The following is a 13,442-nucleotide window of genomic DNA, read 5'->3' on the forward strand; positions in this document are numbered from 1 at the left end:
GGAATACCAACTGAACTGTATTAAATATTTTGGATGTTTTCTACATTTTCATATATTGTAGTCAGTGTTGTAATTGAAATCAAAGTGTATATTATTTTTGGTTACAAGTATTTGCACTGTAAAATGATAAACAAAAGAAATAGTATTTTTCAATTCACCTCATACAAGTACTGTAATGCAATCTCCTTGTTGTGAAAGTGCAACTTACAAATGTAGATTCTTTTTTTGTTACATAACTGCACTCAAAAACAAAACAATGTAAAACTTTAGAGCCTACAAGTCCACTCAGTCCTACTTCTTGTTCAGCCAATCGCTAAGACAAACAAGTTTGTTTACATTTACAGGAGATGATGCTGCCCTCTTCTTATTTACAATGTCACCAGAGAGTGAGAACAGGCATTTGCAAGGCACTTTTGTAGCTGGCACTGGAAGGTATTTACATGCCAGATATGCTAAACATTTGTATGCTCCTTCATGTTTCGGCCACCATTCCAGAGGACATGCTTCCATGCTGATGAAGCTTGTTAAAAAAAAATGTGTTAATTATATTTGTGATTGAACTCCTTGGGAGAGAATTGTATGTCCCCTGCTCTGTTTTAGCCACATTCTGCCATATATTTCATGTTATAGCAGACTTGGATGATGACCCACAGCATGCTGTTCATTTTAAGAACACTTTCACTGCAGATTTCACAAAACATAAAGAAGGTACCAATATGAGATTTCTAAAGATAGCTACAGCACTTGACCCAAGGTTTAAGAATTTGAAATGCCTTCCAAAATTTGAGAGGGACGAGGTGTGGAGCATGCTTTCAGAAGTCTTAAAAGAGCAACACTCCGATGCAGAAACTACAGAACCCGAACCACCAAAAAAGAAAATCAACCTTCTGCTGGTGGCATCTGACTCAGATAATGAAAATGAACACGCATCGGTCTGCACTGCTTTGGATTGTTATCAAGCAGAACCGGTCATCAGCATGGACGCATGTCCCCTGGAATGGTGACTGAAGCATGAAGGGACATATGAATCTTTAGCGCATCTGGCACATAAATATCTTGTGAGGCTGCCTACAACAATGCCATGAAAATGCCTGTTCTCACTTTCAGGTGACATTGTAAACAAGAATCCGACAATATTATCTGCAAATGTAAACAAACTGGTTTGTCTGAGCAATTGGCAGAACAAGAAGTAGGACTGGGAGAACTTGCAGGCTCTACAATTTTACATTGTTTAATTTTTGAATACAGGTTCTTTTGTACATAATTGTACAAATTCAAAGTTCAATTTGCATGATAAAGAGATTGCACTGCAGTACTTGTATTAGAAGCATTGAAAAATACTATTTCTTTTGCTCTTTTACAGTGAAAATACTTGTAATCAAAAATAAATATAAAGTGAGCACTGCACTTTGTATTCTGTGTTGTAACTGAAATCAATATATTTGAAAATGTAGAAAACATCCAAAAATATTTAAATGAATGGTATTCTATCATTGTTTAACAGTGCGATTAATCGTGCGATTAATCGCGATTAATTTTTTTAATTGCTTGACAGCTCTAATTATTATCATTATTGTTACTGAGATGTGAAAAATGTTTCTCTGCAGTCTGGACCTTGACTATACCTTGACCAAGAAATTTGGACCTTGACCAAAAATAATTGACTACACCTGATCTAAAGGTTCCAACCCTGCAGTTGACTCATGTAGGTGTCAATATGATGTCACATACAGGAATTTGTTTTTTCAGTTCGCTTTTTTTAAAAACCTAAAAATTACACACAAAAGTTAGGAAATGCCAGAATTCAGGTTGCCCATACAACCTTAATTCAGCCCCCTTGTGTGTTTTTTAATTACATGATCACCTATTATTCTGACATTCCCTTTCAGAAGATGTCATGGGGTATCAGGCCATCAGGAGGAGGAAAGTGAGGATCACCCCTTTTCGGTGACAGTGGCTCCTCGTCTTCGGGCCCATGAGGTCTAGCAACCAGAGTCTATAGTGGCCCGAATCTGTGGGGCTGCCCTTATCTTCATGGCAGCACAGCCTAGTGGCCAGAGTCTGTGGGGCTGCCCTTATCTTCAGGGCAGCGCAGCCTTAGTCATATCTTTTCTAAACTGAACAGTCCCAGTATTGTTAATCTCTCCTTGTATGAAAGCTTTTCCATATCCCTAATCATTTTTGATGCCCTTCTCTGCACCTTTTCCAATTATAATATATGGTATAGACTAGAACTGCATGCAGTATTCAAGGTATGGGCATACTATATGGATTTATATGGTGGTATTATGATATTTTCTGTCTTATTATCTATCCCTTTCCAAATGGTTCCTAACATTGTTAGCTTTTTTGACTGCTGCTGTACACTGAGCAGATGTTTTCAGAGAACTATCCATGATGAATCCAAGATCTTTCTCAAGTGGTAACAGCTAAATTAAAACTCCATCATTTTTTATGTACAGTTGGGATTAAGTTTTCCAATGTGCAATTCTTTGCACTTACCAACAATGAATTTCATCTGCCATTTTGTTGCCTAATCACCCAGTTGTGTGAGATCCCTTTGTATCTCTTAGCAATCAGCTTTGGACTTAACTATTTATGTACAGTTATCTAGGGAGGTGGTGGAATCTCCTTCCTTAGAAGTTTTTAAGGGCAGGCTTGACGAAGCCCTGGCTGGGATGATTTAGTTGGGGATTGGTCCTGCTTTGAGCAAGGGGTTGGACTAGATGACCTCCTGAGGTCCCTTCCAACCCTGATATTCTATGATTCTATGATAATTTTGTATCATCTGCAAATTTTGCCACCTCATTGTTCACCTCTTTTTCCAGATTATTTATAAATAAGTAAAACTGCACAGGTCCCAGTACATAGCTTTGGGGAACCCTACTATTTACTTTTTTCCATTGTGAAAACTGACAATTTATTCCTACCTTTTGTTTTCTATCTTTTAACCAGTTACTAATCCATGCGAGAACCTTCCCTCTTGTGCCATGACTCCTTACTTTGCTTAAGAGCCATTGGTATATGACCTTGTCAAAGGCTTTCTGAAAGTCCAAGTACACTATTTCAACTGGATCACCCTTGACCACATGCTTGTTAACACACTTGAAGAATTCTAATCTATTGGTGACGCATGGTTTCCCTCTACAAAAGCCATGTTGACTCTCCAACCTATCGTGTTCATCCTATGTATCCGATAATTCTATTCTTTACTACAGTGTCAACCAATTTGCTTTGTATTGAAGTTAGGCTTACTGGCCTGTAACTGCCAGGACTGCCTCTGGAACTTTTTTTAAAAAATCAGCATCACATTAGTTATTCACCAATCATCTGATACAGAAGATGATTTAAGTAACAGTTTACATACCACAGTTAGTTGTGCAATTTCATATCCGAGTTCCTTTAGAACTCTTGGGTAAATACCATCTGGTTCTGGGATCTTATTACTGTTTCGTTTTTCAATTTGTTCCAAAACATCCTCTACTGACACCTCAATCTGGGACAGTTCCTTAGATCTGTCACCTAAAAAGAATGGCTCAGATGTACGAATCTCCCTCACATCCGCTGTAGAATATACTTAGCTTCTCTGCAACAGATTTTTCTTCCTTGAGTGCTCCTTTAGCACCTTGATCACTCAGTGGAACCACTGATTGCTTGGCAGTCTTCCTGCTTCTGATGTATTTTTAAAAAATTGCTGTTAGTTTTTGTGCCTTTTGCTATTTGCTCTTCAAATTCTTTTTTGGCATGCCTAATTATACTTTTACACTTGACTAGCCAGAGTTTATGCTTCTTTCTATTTTCCTCACTAGGATTTGACTTCCAATTTTTAAAGAATGCCTTTTTACCTCTGTCTCTTTTACTCTGTTGTTTAGACATAATGGCACTTTTTTAGTCCTCTTTTTTTATTTGGGGTATACATTTAGTTTGAGCCTCTATTATGGTGTTTTTAAATAGTTTCCATGCTGCTTGCAGGCATTTCACTCTTGCGACTGTTCCTTTTAATTTCTGTCTAACTAGCTTCCTCAATTTTGTTCTCCTTTTTGAAGTTAAATGCTACTATAGAGGGTTTCTTTGGTATTTTCCCCCCTATAGGATGTTAAATTTAATTACATTATGGTCACTATTACTGAGCAGTTCAGTTATATTCCCCTCTTGGACCACATCCTGTGATCCACTTAGAACTAAATCAACAACTGCCCCTCCCCTTGTGGGTTCCAGGACTAGCTGCTCCAAGAAGCAGTCTTTAATGGTATTTAGAAATTTTAACTCTGCATCCCTTCCTAAGGTAACATCAACCCAGTCAATATGGGGCTGGCTCAAATTCCATATTGATATTGGTTTTTTTGTTTTTTAGCCTCTTTAATCTCCCCGAGCATTTCACAATAACCATCGCCATCCTGGTCAGGTGGTCAGTAATATATTCCTATTACTATATTCTTATTATTCAAGCATGGAATTTCTATCCACAGAGATTCTATGTTACAATTTGATTAATTTAAGATTTTTACTGTATTTGACTATATACTTTCTTTAAAATGCCACACACCCATGAACGCAACCCACTCTGTCATTCCTATATATTTTGTATTACTATGTCCATTGATTATCATCATTCCACCAAGTTTCAGTGATATCTATTATATCAATATCCTCATTTAATATCAGGCACTCAAGTTCACCCATCTTAGTGTTTAGACTTATAGCACTTGTATGCAAACACTTATAAAATGAGTCAGTATTTCGTTGTGATGTAACTGAATGGGACTGTTTTTTGTTCAGCTGTTTCTCTTCAGTTCCTACCTGTACATTATTAACTTCTATTCTATCTTCTTTACTAATATATAGAGTTCCCCCTTTAGCAAATTCATTCCTATGGGATGTTTCCACCCAAACTGCATGCTCTTCCACATCTGTTGGCTTTCCCCCAGCCCTTAGTTTAAAAACTTTTCCACAACCTTTTAAATTTTACAGGCTAGCAATCTGATTCCATTTTGGTTTAGGTGGAGCCCGTCCTTCCTCTATAGGCTCTTCCTTTCCCAAAAGATTCCCCAATTCCTAATAAGCCTAAATTCCTCCTCCCAATACCATTGTCTCATCCACACATTGAGACCCCGCAGTTCTGCCTGCCTGCCTGACCCTGCTTGTGAAACTGGAAACATTTCATAGGATGCTACCATGGAGGACCTGGATTTTAATCTCTTACTTAACAGCCTAAATTTGGCCTCCAACCCCTATGTCATTCTTACCTACATATACCATGGCCACAGGCTCTTCCCCAGCACTGTATATAAGATACTGCAGCATTAGTTATATACATACATCAAATACTATAGCATAATTACTTGAGGCTTATAAGTATTAATAATTGATAATAATTGTACTTTGAGCTCATAAACAGAAACCAACCTTCGAGTTATCATCTAGTTTTTAAGGGGAGACTAGTTCCCAAGTATCAAAACTCTAGTGGAATCCCTAGCTTCATTATACCTACTGTTGCAGGAGATTGTGTCAAGTTTGCGAACTAAAGCTTTGGAACTATTTAAAAACTAAACTTCTATATAGTACCAATGACTGCACTAGCTCCTTTTACTTGCTCTGCAGGGGAAATGGCCAGTGGAGCTGCATAAGGACATTCCCAATAGCTAAACCGCAATCCATGCTTGTCCCCCAAAGTGCATTGCACAGCAGCCTCCACAGAACTAAATTCAGTGACATGAATGGGTGTGGCTCCTACTTACAACTCCTCACATCCTGCCCCCAGTACAATGGAACCACAATATTAAGCTACTAATGAGGCCTTCCACAAATATGGATGAAGAGACAGGATCTAGAGTCCCAGCATGAACAGGCTGGAGACAATTTACTGAAAATGTTCACTCAAATTGTATTATTCATTGTAAATAGAGATCAAACCTGATATACAAAATAAGATATATTATTAAATATCAGGCAATTACAATTGTTGCCCCCTTTCACCCAAGCAGTTAGCCATTAGTCAGAGTCTTGTGGGTTTTTTCCACTAAGAGGAGAAGTTAATGAAACAGTCAAGTATTTTGTTGACACAATCCTGTTTATTTACAAAGAATGTAGATAGAGTCCTGTTTCCTTGAACATGGCTGGAATCAAACAACACAGTACAGTTTCCTTGCTCAATATTTTTATTCTTTTTCCAGCCACTACTCTATCCAAAAAGTTCTCTGTCTTATAGCTTTCTCTCTGGGTCATGCTACAAGTGCTTCTCTGAGGGCTTGTCTTCACTGCAACAGTAGCTTAAGTTAGTACACTCGAGTTAGACTATGTCTACACTAGACATTTTACAGTGGCACAGTTGTACCACAGCAGATGCACCACTGTAAGGTCTCCCGTGTAGCTGCTCTATGGTGACTGGAGAGAGCTCTCCAATTGACATAAATAAAACACCCCCAACGAGCAGCAGTAGCTATGTCAGCGGGAGAGCATCTCCTGCCAACATAGCACTGTCCACACCGGCACTTCTGTCAGTGTAACTTACATCGCTCAGGAGGGTGGTTTTTTTCAGACCCCTTATTGACAAAAGTTTTACAGACAAAAGTGCTAGTGATTACTTCACCCGAAATAGCCTCGCATGCGTGAGAGCAACCACATGTCAAAACAACATTGGATTGACACAGAGTGATTTGATTAGCAATGCAGAGTGATTGGATTAATTACTGATGGGCTGTAACATGAGCTGTTATATGTACAAGAAAAAGATATATTATTTAAGATTTTGTTGTTCTTTTAAGGACATTGATGTAAAAGGAAAGATTCAGCTACTGTTGTACAAAACTAAATCACTTAAAATGCAAGTGCTGACTACTAAATTCAGGAGTTACTTACATCAGTCTACTCCCAGAGGCTTCAGGGGACCTCCAAACACTTATACTCTATGAGCTTCTAAAGGCAAAGTAATCTTCACTGTAAATACTAAGTTTCATTATTATATCTCAGCAGCACCCTCATTCACTTTTTTTTATTGAGGCTATACAGTATCCTTTATTTCCTCTCAGATATAAAAATTATAAATATAAAATGACCCAAGAGGTTTGAGAGGCTCAGAGGTTCCTCCCAAGTTGGTTTGGGCTCTATCGCATTTCACAGTCCCTTAATCATAGCAACAATACCTGGACATATAGCTGTGACCCTGACTTCAGTTACTGATGGGCTCTAAGATACCATATGATCATCGGCAAGTAATTTATATTGCAGTAATGTCTCAGTCAGCGATTGGTTACTCATTGTTTGTGCCAGGCACTGTATACAGATATACAATCAATAAATAAATAAAGGATGTGAAAAGAACATTAAGATTGCCAAGTTAAGCACTCAAAAGTTAGGAAATGCAAAACTTAAGGGTGCCTGTCCATTTCCATCATGATTAAGGGTGTGTTTTATTCACGGGTATTTTTAGTAAGAGTCATGGACAGGTTACGGGCAGTAAACAAAAACTCACGACCCATGACCTGTCCATGACTTGTACTATATACCCCTGAATAAATCTTGGGGGGAGGAAGGGGTGGCCCAGGGGTGCCACAGGTACTCGGACATGGGGGCTGGCCCGGGGGGCACTGTGGGTGCTGGGGGGGGATGGGCAGTGGCATGCGGCCTGGGACCTCCATTGGTGCTGGGGGGGCAGATGGCAGCACACAGGCTGGGACCCCTGTTGGTGCAGGGGGTGCAGGTTGGCGGGGATGGCAGGCTCACTACCTGGCTCCACGCGTCCCCAGAAGCTGCGACAACCCCCTCCCTCAGCTCCTAGGCAGAGGCGGGACCAGGCAGCTCTGCGCGCTGCCTCTGCCTCAAGTGCTGGCTCCGCAGCTCCCATTGGCCAGGTACCGCAGCCAATGGGAGCTGTGGGGGTGGTGCCTGCAGTCCAAGGCAGCGCGCAGAGCTGCCTGGCCATGCCTCCGGAGCTGAGGGAGGGGGATGTTGCTGCTTCCAGGGAGCCCCCGAGGTAAGAGCCGCCTAGAGCCCTTACCCCCTCCTGTGCCCCACCCCACCCCCCCGCCCTGAGCCCCCTTCCACACCCAAACTCCTGCTGCTGCTGAGGGAGGTGGGCGTGATGGCCCAAGCCTGCCCCAACAGTGGCCGGTGCAGCTGGCACAGGGGCTGCCTGAGCAGCTCAGGCAGCCCCTGGGCCAACCGCACTGGCCACTGCAGAAGTCACGGAGGTCCCGGAAAGTCACGGAATCTGTGACCTCCGTGACAAACTTGAATTCTTAATCATGATACAATCTTTAATTACAAGATCACATACTAATTTTTCCTCAGTGCATGGATATTTATTCAGTACTCACTGTAACCTTAGACCATATGCCATCCAAACCCTACACTGAATACAGAACTAATAATTTCCTTCTGGGCATTTCTATGGTGCTGCCACCATAGTATCCAAGTACTTCAGAAACATAAATTTATTAATGTTCACAATACCCCTGTGAGTATAGGTGGCATTTTTATCCCTGTTTTACAGATGTGGAGCTGATTAAAGCCCAAATTGTCAAAAATGTCCACTAATTTTGGGTGTCCAACTCAAGTCACCTAGGACCTCATTTTTCAGAGTACCTAGCACTTTAAAAAGTTGCTCCAGTTGACTTCCATTGCAGTTGTGAGTGCTCCACACTTCCGCAAATCAAAAGAACATGCAATTAGTGGCCATCACTGAAAATACTGGTTTACCGCAACTTGCGTAGCATCACACAGGATCTCTGATGCAGAGGAAGAAACAGAATCCATTTTCCAGGCCAGCATTCAACTTCCTTAAACAGAAGATCATCCTTTCTCTTTCTGTAATCCCCTCCTTAATTGATTACACACCTTCCAAATTCCTCAACAAGAGAGACCAAGGTGCTATGGACAACAGCTTCATTCACTACACAGTCCTGATTTCTAGCTCTTCACAATAGACAAAAGCACATTCAATTTCCAATTCCCTAACTGAAGCTCCTCAGTTTGGGTGGGGACTGTGTGCTCAATTTTATTTTAATCCCCCAGTAGATGCTCCTGCAACAGAGGCCAAAATTACCTTACTCACTATAAATTTGAAAGATGGCAACTAAGTGTCATACAGACATAGGTGGGCAGGGGGAATTCAAAAATCAAAAGAAAGACCAAGAAACAAAATTTTATATTTTTATCATCATGATTTTTGAGGATCACTCATGATTTTTGCACTTTTGCAGTTAGGAATATTATACATGGCCAGATTCAATTTTTTAAAATCCGTTCAGTTAGTTTTTGTTCTGCTGAAGCCCACCTTAGCCTCAAATCGTTGTTTTCATGGTCTTTTGTGGGTTTCCATATATAACATATATGGCAGTTTCCTGCTTATCCTTGGAAGACTTTACTGAATTAAGTTTAAGTATCTTGGTAGGCCATGAGGGGGAATGCAGGTGCAGTTGCCCTGCACTGTGGCAACATAGAGCACCATAGCGAGAAATATTTAAACAGGCACTAAGGAAGTTACTGTTTTATTTTGCATTATTGGCAGGCATGCAAGGTTGTAATTTTTCTTACAGTGTCCTAAACATAAAAAACTGGACAAGTCTTCATTAGTGTGTTCCCCGCCTCCATTTTTAACCCTTCGATGCTGGAAATGAAGATTTCCCAGACATTGAATATTGTGACTTCAACTTTAAATGATAATACATCATCACAATATTGTGTACATCTGAGTTTTGTTATAATTACCTCAGTGCAGTTCGGTTCTGGAATGTACATTTAAGCACAAGTTTGCATTCCAGCCTCATTTGTCAAACTATACTCACAGTATCTCCAACATAATAAAAGTTATTCTATACAACTCTAATAGTGCTAAGCTAAAAGGCTATTATAGTGCCTAGAAACTGAGAGTAGTGGAGAAAAGCAATTTAAAGGAGCCTACTGATCCCATATTCATTATGCTTTGTCATGGCTGGAGTTGTAGGGAAGCTCTATGCTGCAAAGCAGAAAAAAAACTAGTGATAGAGTGAGGCATCTGATAAAAGAAAAAGATGCAAGTGAGAGGGAAATGAAGAGACAGAACTAAAAAATATTAAAATACTTACTAATACTTTTAAAGCTTGGCCAGTGAAGAGAAGAACAACCACGAAGATTCAAACGTACCACATAAGGACGCCATTTCTTCAGAATATTTATTAGTGTTTTGTCCTGCATCTTATGCTTTACTGAAGAAAAATCAATCTAAACAAATTAAACAATTCAGATATCAGATATCAAAGATGTTATACATACAAAATAGACAAAATTATTAAAAGTACTAAGTGTTAGAAATTTGCTGTACAATCTAAGACTTTGACCATGCAAATGTTGAAACACATTCTCAGCTTTACATACAAGTAGTCTAGTACAGTTTATTAAGAATACTCACATGCATGAAGTTAAATATGCGCATAAGTGTTTGCAGGATTGAGGCCTAAACTTTATTATGCCCAGGCTGGCATACTGACCAATCCACAAGGAGGACACATATATAAGTGACCAACAAAGAAAAAATTAACTATTGGCTTTTCCCATTTTTGATTTTTCCTTTATGGTGTCTAAAGACCTAAATTATTGTAAACGATTTTTTTAAGATTAATTTTTAACCTTAGATATATCAGGAATATAAAGTTTTGTCTTCCCTCTTTTGCTGAATGATTAGAGACCTGGACTCAGGGGTGAAAGTAATTTAAAGGACTTACTGGTACGCTGGAGTCCTGAGCACGGGGTGGGGACTCAACTGGAAGGGGTGGGGTCTCAACCGGAAGAGCGGGGGCAGTAGCAGCGGCTGGGAGCCCCGGGCCCTTTAAATCACGGCAGGAGCAGTAGGTGCGGCGGCGGCCGGGAGCCCCAGGGCTCCAGCAGCAGGGCTCTGGCGATAATTTAAAGGGCCCAGGGCTCCGGGTGTCGCTACCGCAGCGGAGCCCCTGGCCCTTTAAATTGCGGTCAGAGTCCCGCTGCCAGAGCCTCAGGGCTCCGACAGCGGGGCTCTGCAGAAATTTAAAGGGCCCAGGGCTCCGGCTGCTGCCAGGAGCCCCAAGCCCTTTAAATCGCCGACCTGGGGAAGCTGCCCCTTGCCAATGCAGTTGGCGGTGTACCGGCTCTTGCCAGTACGCTGTACCGGACCGGACCAGCTTACTTTCACCTCTGCCTGGACCCAAGTTAAGCTAAAGAACTAGGCATGGGTGGATCTTTAATCTTCCTTCCCTCCCACTCCCTGCAGAGTTAAAACTCTGAGTTAAATATGTGTTAACAAAAAAAAAATGAGAAAATAGTTTCAAACAGTCTGACTAAGGAGTCTTCTAGGAAAAATGGGAAAGTCAAGTCCAGATATTTCTAACAACAAAAACCATCTAACAATCCCTCCTTTTTTAAGATAAAAAATGAATATTCAAGCCTTCTTTAAACTTGTTCTTCATAAAAAGACAAGAAAGATCACAAACATATCTTTCCTTTGTAGGTCACCTTTAAAAGGGTAACTTATGTTACATCCACCGTACTAAATCTATCCATTTTACATTTTATGCCATATGTGCTCTACTTCAATCATTATGAAGAGCAATCACCATTATTTTAATTCAGAAGGAGGGTAAGAGTAGGTTAGTGGTTAGAGCACACAATTGGGAGTCTCATGGAGGGCCTGGTGGTTCTTCTACTGAAGCCAACGAAGTTTTGCCACTGACTTCATTAAGAGTAGGATTTCACCCTAAGTGATCATGCTCAAGTCACTTAATTTTTCTGTGCATCATTATAAAGATAAAAGCTACCATGTACATGGCAGAGGGGTACTGCTGGCACATGATGGCATATATCACATTGATAGATGTCCCTCTGCCATGTACATTGGCCAAACCAGACAGTCTCTGCACAAAAGAATAAATGGACACAAATCTGACATCAGGAATCATAACATTCAAAAACCAGTAGGAGTACACTTCAACCTCTCTGGTCACTCAGTAACAGACTTAAAGGTGGCAATTTTGCAACAGAAAAGCTTCAAAAACAGACTCCAATTAGAAACTGCTGAACTAGAATTAATTTGCAAACTAGATACCATTAACTTGGGCTTGAATAGAGACTGGGAGTGGCTGGGTCATTACACAAATTGAAACTATTTCCCCATGTTAAGTATCCTCACACCTTCTTGTCAACTGTCTGAAATGGGCCATCTTGATTATCACTACAAAAGTTTTTTTCCTCCTGCTGATAATAGCTCATCTTAATTAATTAGTCTCTTAGAGTTGGTATGACAAGTTTCAGAGTAACAGCCGTGTTAGTCTGTATCCGCAAAAAGAAGAATAGGAGTACTTGTGGCACCTTAGAGACTAACAAATTTATTAGAGCATAAGCTTTCGTGGACTACAGCTCACTTCTTCGGATGCATATAGAATGGAACATATAATGAGGAGATATATATACACACATACAGAGAGCATAAACAGGTGGGAGTTGTCTTACCAACTCTGAGAGGCCAATTAATTAAGAGAAAAAAAAATTTTTTTTTGAAGTGATAATCAAGCTAGAGTTGGTATGGCAACTTATACCTTTTCATGTTCTCTGTATGTATACATATCTTCTTACTATACAGGCGAGTCTCATCTTATGCTGGGGTTATGTCAGCGCATAAAGCGAAAATCGCGTATAGTCAAAATTACACTGAGTGTAATGGCGGGCGGAATCGCCCGCACTACAGGTATAGTATTTAAATTGTTATTTTTCTCCTTTTTTTGTTTTTGTTTTTGTTTTTCCCAACCGCACAAAGCTGAATTCGCGCATGTTAAACGCTCGCCTGTATGTTCCATTCTATGCATCTGATGAAGTGGGTTGTAGCCCACGAAAGCTTATGCTCAAATAATTTGTTAGTCTCTAAGGTGCCACAAGTACTCCTGTTCTTTTTGCACATACAGACTAACATGGCTGCTACTCTGAAATCCATTACTACAGAAGTGCTTACTGCTCTTATGTTCAGAAGGGATCTGTGAGACCTCCTAATATTTCCGATACTGAGAAATAGTTTCACTAAAATTCATTCTCTTCTTCCTACAGTACTTATTACCTTGCACAAAGAAGAGATGCTAATGATGACTGCTTCTTTCTTAACTTTTTGATAGTTTGATAAGATTAGACAAAATGATATATACACATTACAAACAGATTATCCACATGTATGTATTTTTTTCAGACAGGAATACCCTTTGAAATAAATAACCTGATGTTCCTGAAATAACTAGAAGGTTCAGAATTTTGTGAGACAGAGTACATGTGACTTTAGAGTTTATTACGAATCTCTTTTGCAGTTTCCAGAATGGAGTAAGTGTTGTTTTTACTGAAGAATAATAAAATCTATCTTCAGAGTTTCTGTTATTACTGTCAGTGTTCTAGTGGCAGACAAGCAAAACTTTAAATTGTAATTTTCATCTAATGTTCAATAACAATAAACAAAA

At 39.9% G+C, this 13,442-nt stretch overlaps 1 protein-coding gene across 1 annotated transcript in view; it reads right to left on the reverse strand.

The window, feature by feature from the left end:
• The window catches only part of FBXL13 (F-box and leucine rich repeat protein 13), a 170,380-nt gene that overhangs the window by 102,009 nt on the left and 54,929 nt on the right, over window positions 1–13,442 (reverse strand). Inside the window, exon 9 of the mRNA XM_054017732.1 lies at window positions 10,065–10,200. Within this exon, the coding sequence (XP_053873707.1) occupies window positions 10,065–10,200 (136 nt within the window). The remainder of the gene's footprint in view (window positions 1–10,064; window positions 10,201–13,442) is intronic.

The sequence above is a fragment of the Malaclemys terrapin genome, chromosome 1 (genome assembly GCF_027887155.1).
Source record: "Malaclemys terrapin pileata isolate rMalTer1 chromosome 1, rMalTer1.hap1, whole genome shotgun sequence".
In the NCBI taxonomy this organism is placed as follows: Eukaryota; Metazoa; Chordata; order Testudines; family Emydidae; genus Malaclemys; species Malaclemys terrapin.